We start from the raw sequence: 7500 nt of genomic DNA, 5'->3' as shown, positions 1-7500 counted from the left end.
TCGCCCTGCCCAATGGGAGGCCAGGGGGGGGGACACATGTCAGCCAATCACAAGCCACCAATCAGTTTGAAGCAATCACTGTGCGTATACAGGATGAGATGACATGAGAACAAAGATGGAAGGAGGGGTGGCATGGATGACCAATGGGCTGCACTCAATTATATATAGCTTAGTCTTACCACTAAATATAGCATTGCTTCTCAAAGTCAATCATTTAACCACTTTATCCATTTATATGTTGGCTATTATTTTTTATGTTTTGAAAAATCTCGAAGAATATTTGGAAGACTTTGAATAATTTAGATTTTTTCTTTTTTTTACACAAATCTTCTCTTCTGGGGGTCCCTGGTGCTAAACATTTTCAGATGGGGCGTCCACGGCCAAATATATGTACATTTTGGGGTCCTTGGCACGAAAACTATTGAGAATCATTGAAATATAGGACAAAAGCAAGCCTATAGCTCCACCGGAAAATAAGCAACATTTTGACCCAGACATGGAGGGAGGGATGAGAAAGATCACACAGAGTTGGTAGTGGGTGGTGAGAGAGCTATAAGGATGGATGGATGGATGGATGGATGGATGGATGGATGGATGGATGGATGGATCACCCAAAGGAGTGAAACTTGATACGTTGTCAAGGGGGGGATGGGTGGGGTCCCGAGTTCAAATATGATTATTTTGGGGGGGTCACGGCATGGCCTGAAAAGGTTGAGAACCACTGCTTTAAAGGTCCAATAGACAACATTTTCATGGACGCTAACATAAAAATAATGCTTCAAAACTTTTGTATTAAAATGTTTCTTCTTCAAATGATGTTTTTCTTCAAAAATGTCCACAAAGATCCTAAAATAATCATCTAATAATCAATATAATCTTTCGGCCTTTTCCCGGACCGTGTTTCTATTCTATTCCTTTACATGCGGTGATAAGGGCAGCATTAGATTCATTTCGGCCAATCATGTCACTGTTTCAGAAGGGTTGCCAGGTCTCGCCTTGACTGCACTGCAGAGTAGGAAAGATGGGGTCTAGAGCAGACCGCAGGGGCGGACAGATAAAACGGAATTGAATGAAAAAATGAAAAAATGAAAAAATGAAAAAATGAAAAAATGAAAAAATGAAAAAATGAAAAAATGAAAAAATGAAAAAATGAATGAACGAATGAATGTATGGATGGAGGTGAAGTGGTATAATGACAGTAGTAGTATAGTAGTGGTATTGTTAGTTACTAACAGTGATCTCGGCTGTGCACTGCGGACAGCGTTGGCCCCTTACCGCCCCGTCCTGCCATTGGCTCTTGCTCATGATCGACAGCAGCGTCTGGAGCAGGACGTCCAACAGGGACTCCACCATCATCTCCACCTCCTCCTGCACCGACGATTCCTGCGGCAGGGACGGACGGACGGACGGACAGGGTGGTTAATAGTGCAGTGGCTCTCAAAGAGGGGTCCGGGGACCCCCAGGGGTCCTTGGGGAGGTTTCCAGGAGGTCCCAAGCAAAAGTAGTTAAAATAGCATCACAATCAATGTAACCACTTAAATACATTTATGTGTTGGCTATTCAAAAATAGCAGATCTACAAGCTCGCAGCGCGTCACTTCGTGCCGTGCTGCGAGCTTGTACATCTGCTATTTTTTGAAAAGCCAATATATAAATGGATAAAGTGGTTAAAATATATCGACAAATATCGAAAGATGGGGGTCTGCGGCAGATACATATCAGTTTAGGGGTCCTTGACTTGAAAACATCTGAGAACCACAGCTATAGTGAACTATAAAACAGGACAATGCTAAAACTAACAAAACCAAAACGAAAAGTGAAAACACATTTTTCAGTTTACTGAAATAAAAATGAAAACTAAAATTGAAACTGTACTGTTTACAACTTAACTAAAATCAAAGAGAAAATCTCTTCGGTTTTAGTTGCTAGTTAGTAAAACTGAAACCTGTAATCGTAATGTAATTGTATTGCTTTAGCATGTTTAGCATGTGTGTCTGCATTGTCCATGTACTGTACGTATCTGTATGTGTGTGCGTGTGTGTGTGTGTTACCAGTGAGCCGGTCTTGATGATGGAGAATATAGAGCTGAGGATTCCAGAACAGATGAGCAGCTCTTTCTGCTGCCTGAGGTGTAGATGGATGTGATGCAACACCACCGGTAAGAGCACTCTACGAGACTCTGCACACGCACACGCACACGCGCACACGCACACGCACACACACACACACACACACACACACACACACACACACACACACACGCGCGTGCGCGCGCGCACACATCCACGCACACAATTTTAATTATTTTATTAGGATCTGCACAGAAAGCATATTACATAATAGATCCAAACATTGATCAAAAGAAGGTTACATCCACATCACAAGTAGATTTACCATTTATTGCATCAAATGGATTACAGTTAAACTTGGCGTTAATGGCTCCGCTCTTTAAGACGTTCCGTACATTTTGCTAAGCAGCATGCTAAGCAAAAATCAGGGAACGCTATGCAACCCCCCCCCCTCCCACAGGTATACAAGAGCGGGCCCCATAGCAAGACATTTAATCAGATGAACTTGAGTCATGCGAACTTGAATGCAGTTGAACATTAAAGCTGTAGAACGTTGAATTCAGTTAGAGCCATGCAAATATGAATTTCTGTTTACTTTAGAGCCATGCACACATGAATTTCAGTTTAACCAGTTTAAACGTTTGAGTAATGCAAGACTAAATAACTGTAAGGTGGAGGCTGGGGTGGTGGAGGCAAGCTTTGCCGGCAGCAGCAGCAGTGTGTGGCAGCAATTGAAAAGCAGAGATAGGACAGTGTAGGAGAGAGCTGCATGCTGGGCAAGACCTAGCCGGTTGAGTGTCTAAGCGGAAGTACCGGAATTTGGCGGAAATACCGCACAAGGAAATGACGTTGACACTTTACAAATCTGTTTACATTCTCCGTGAATGAAACGAGTGTTGTGATTGGTCGAAAAAGATCATTTCCGGGGGAAATACGTACGACGGAAGTCCCGCCCCTATAGACACTCTCTGCATTAGGTCGTGACGAGGCTTTTCTTTCGCAGATGATGTAATAAGGCTGGGAACAAGGCTAAGGGAGTCGTATTTAAACAGACCGCCTTGTTGAGGGAATGAGGTGTGATTGGTGTGTAGGAAAGCGTGGCTGATTGAAAGCAATCAGCAGACTGGTTACAGCTGGGGCGTATAGACCAATTATTTGTTTACTAACATTGAGACGCACAGGAGACGCACAGGTGATTGTTTCACGCAATCAATTTCCAACCTGTTGTTTCGGGGTGCGCTGGTTTCAGCACACCCCAACCCCCTCTTGTGTGTTGGCTAGTGAGGCGCGTCCTAGCGAGACCTGATAGAATGGGTTTCATTGCACGCATACTGGTTGCACGCATACTGGTTCTTATCAGTGTGACGCCGTCTGTTAAGGGGTCTATATGACTCCTGTTCCCTGCATGAACTAACACGATGCTTCATTTATACAACTGGATGCACATGCTTATTAACACACAGAGGAAAAAGATAGCACATTGATTACTTACAATTATAGCTACTATATCGTTGCTGTCGGGCAGAAACCTCTTATCTCCATATTCTAACTTTTAACTGTTTAACCCTTTAAGACCTGAGGCCTCTTCTAAACATTTTCTAAAATAGTTTTTCGAAAAAAATATTTTCACGATTTTTCAAAAATAGATATATAAATAGCAGATATACAAGCTCTATGAGCTTGTATATCTGCTATTTTTGAATAGCCAAATAAATCTAAAGTGACAGTGCGTTCCAGGTATTAATGGGTTAAGACATAATGAGGTTTCCACCCAACAGAGACGATAAAATAAATATAACAAATATTCTTCTTCTTTTTTTCCCCCCTTTTCGTTTTGATTAACGTTGATGTTTTAAATCTGTTCATCCTGTCAAATCTTCATCCATAAAAAAAGAAACAAAAGCCTTTTACCGGGAAAAGAGAAGAGTTTGCTGTCCACGGTGCGAGCGATGGACTGCAGTTTGACCACGTCCATGGACTGTCCTATGTGCACGGTGGAGGGCATGCTGCCCAGCGTGCCGCGCACGAACTCCGCCACCTCCTGCACGCTGAACATCTGCAGGAGTTCATCGAAGATGGCCGGGAAGGAGTTCAACAGAGCCGCCTGTCCAGAGGAGAATACATAAATAAATGTCAAAATAGAAATATGGAAAACCCTCTCACTGTCATTGTGTCCTTTCGCTGTAAGAGAAAATACTTGACCATAATCAGTTCTCTGTTGCCCCCCCCCCCAACTGTGCCCTAACTGTCAGAGCCAACAGTCACCAATCATTGCGTTTTAATGCATTTTTTAAGTGCTGATTTATTTGAAAAGTCTGTCTGAAAAAGGTTCCTGAAGAAAAGATGAATTAGCGAAACATCCATGACTTTTTAACTGCACAGTGTGGTTTAGCCAACATTGCATTAGTTATTCTTTCAGGCACGTTTGGTAACATTTTAATGAGTAGGGAGAAATGTAAACAAAAAGAAAGCCATTAATGATCAAATGGACTGTTTAGGTGTATAGAGAGGAGAACAGAGAAGAGAGAGAGGGAGAGAGTGTTGTGAAAGAGAAAGACAGTGGTAATAAACACTGCACGCACACACACACGCATGCAGGCACGCACACACAGTGTGTGTGTGTGTGTGTGTGTGTGTGTGTGTGTGTGTGTGTGTGTGTGTGTGTGTGTGTGTGTGTGTGTGTGTGTGTGTGTGTGTGTGTGTGAATTTGTCCTCAGAAGTACCTTGACTGCAGACTGCAAAGGAGAAAAGGGTTACACAACAACATAGTAAAATAGCCTGTGAATATTCATGATTGAAGAAGTTAATTACACAGTTCCAAACCAAGACAATACACACACACGGACACACAGACTCACACAGTTTAGTGTGTAGAAAGCAACGGTAAGGCAGTTAGGTGGTTCTGTGTTGCTTAGAACAGTGGTTCTCAATCCTTGAGAGGGTTCCCAGGGGGTCCCCACCAAAATGACTGACACCTAGGAACCAAATGGACCCTTACAGCTCTGTAAGGTGGACCCCCATAACTCTGACAGTGTACAAATGGAACCGGAGTTATGGAGGTCCGTGGCCTAACATGCATAGCAAACTGCATGGGCCTGCTTGTAATTAAAAAAGTTTGAGAAGCACTTGTTTAGGATGTGAGCAGCATTATGGTGTTAGGTTAGCATGATAGAGTTAGCAAGTGAAGGGTTAGCATGAGTCACCACTCTATAGCAAATACACAGAGAGAGAGAGAGAGAGAGAGAGAGAGAGAGAGAGAGAGAGAGAGAGAGAGAGAGAGAGAGAGAGAGAGAGAGACCAAGTTATATTGGTATGATGTGACCTTTGTTACCGAAATCAGTCAGATGTTGCTGAAAGCACATTTTGAGGACTGACAGTGGCCGTGGTGACACAGGGGACATGGGCTGGTGCTTAAAGGGATATTTCACTTTCAAACATGTTCGGGGTCATTTTAACGTCTACACAGGCTTTTGTGCTTTAAGTTTTTTAAGTTGCTTGATTCAGTATTTAGATATTTGATATTCATTTTATCAGACACACCCCCTTCCTATACAAACCCATTGTAACTTGAAAACACCCGTCCTATTGGTTCTGGTGACTGATATTGTCCTTCTAATATGTGAGTGGGCCGTGTGTTTTCAATTCATTTTTTCATTTATCTTATTTCATTTGATTATTTTATATTATTTTCCGCAATTTAAAAAAAAATATTATAAATACTGGATCAAGCAACTTAAAAACCGTCTGGGGGGAATCACAAAAGCCAGAGTAGACGCTAAAATGACACCAAAAATGTTTGAAAGTGAAATATCCCTTTAAAGGTGGGGATGATAATTATGACTGAAGACATGTGCTTGAGGCCAGCATCACAGGGTCTGATGATTTATGTATATATAAGGACAGGTGATATGCAAAGGTGTGTGAGGGAATGTGCGTTTCCTTCACGGACAATCACGGGGCTGCATAATGGGTGTGTGTGTGTGTCAGGGGGTGCGTGTGCCAGTGTAAGGGGGCATTACACAAGGGTGCGGGTGTGGTTGTTTGTGTGCGTGTGTGTGTGTGTGTGTGTGTGTGTGTGTGTGTGTGTGTGTGTGTGTGTGTGTGTGTGTGTGTGTGTGTGTGTGTGTGTGTGTGTGTGTGCGTGTGTGTGTGTGTGCCGTTAGTTCCACAAACAGGGGAGAGGGGGTCACGACGTTCCTTGGAACCGTTTTTTTTTTTTTTTTTTACTTACTGACAGAGGAGAGGGGCGTGGAGAGCTGGAGCTCCACCCCTGAGAGCAGGTGGTGCCTCCTTGCACACTACTGGGAGCCTGTCCTGGTGGGGCACTAGGGCTTTGGGACTGGCCCTGCATCAGGGCCGGGCTGGAAGCTAAGGGAGAGGCGGTAAGCCCGACACAAGGGCCTGGGGCCGGGGTCGAGCCAGGGCTAGACTGGTGGTGGTGGTGGTGGGGGTGCTGGTCAGGTGGGAAGGGAGGGGGACAATTTGGGGCCCCGAGAAGGATGTAGGAGAGCGTTATGGGACGGCAAAGTGTTTTGGTAAGGGGATGGATAGACAGCAAAGGAAAGATTCAGGGCAGAGGATAGGGTGTCATAGAGGGATGGAGAATCAGATTAAAGCAACTAAAAAAGCAGATGGGAATCTCTCCAAAAGAAACTAACGGTCTAAGAACATGTCACACACAGTGGTGGAAAGTAACTAAGTACATTTACTCATGTACTGTACTTAAGTACACTTTTGAGTTTTTTTTTACTTTACTTGAGTGTTTCCAATTTTCAATACTTTTACTTCTACTCCACTACATCTCAGAGGCAAATATTGTACTTTTACTCCACTGCAATTATTTGAAAACTTTAGTTAGTTACTTTGTAGATTCTGATTATTATTATTATAAAACAAACATTAACCACTTCAGCCCTACTGTATATACATTTCGTCCATTTGAAAATAGCAGATCTACAAGCTCACAATGCGACGCATTGTGAGCTTGTAGATCTGCTATTTTCAAAAGATTTTTTGACATTTTATACATTTGAAAACTACATTTTGATACCAATACTTTTGTACTTTTACTCAAGTCAATTTCTAATTCCGGACTTTCACTTGTAACAGAGTACTTCTACATTGCAGTATTCTATTGATACTTTTTAAATTGGAGTACTTTTTCCACCACTGGTCACAAAAGAAACGTCTAAACTGGAAACTACAGAGCGCTATAAGAGACTACGATATCAAACGTATTGAGAAGTCACTGTAAACTACAGATGAACTTAAAGGAGTTCACCCCAAAAATGACTTATTCTCTATCAATAAACACACCCCATGAAGCCTTGAATTCATGGCATTTTGGTTGGCTTTGGTTTTTGTAGCGTTCCTGAGCCAATAATGTGATGTGTATATATACTCATGCGTCCTGGCATCCTGTCCTGTCCTCA

General features: G+C 42.7%; 1 protein-coding gene across 1 annotated transcript in view; it reads right to left on the bottom strand.

Moving 5' to 3' along the window:
* The window catches only part of LOC311048429 (dedicator of cytokinesis protein 3-like), a gene marked incomplete at its 3' end in the record, with an annotated part of 256583 nt that overhangs the window by 28862 nt on the left and 220221 nt on the right, over positions 1-7500 (bottom strand). Inside the window, exons 24-28 of the mRNA XM_084061687.1 lie at positions 6300-6407; positions 3980-4172; positions 2051-2178; positions 1234-1383; positions 1-5 (exon numbers count right to left, since the gene is read on the bottom strand). The exon at positions 1-5 is cut by the window's left edge and continues 94 nt beyond it. Of these exons, the coding sequence (XP_083917813.1) occupies positions 1-5; positions 1234-1383; positions 2051-2178; positions 3980-4172; positions 6300-6407 (584 nt within the window). The remainder of the gene's footprint in view (positions 6-1233; positions 1384-2050; positions 2179-3979; positions 4173-6299; positions 6408-7500) is intronic.

This window comes from Gymnoscopelus microlampas (genome assembly GCF_963454915.1).
Source record: "Gymnoscopelus microlampas genome assembly, chromosome: 7".
Taxonomy (NCBI): domain Eukaryota; kingdom Metazoa; phylum Chordata; class Actinopteri; order Myctophiformes; family Myctophidae; genus Gymnoscopelus; species Gymnoscopelus microlampas.
This window is presented reverse-complemented; position numbering and strand designations above follow the sequence as displayed.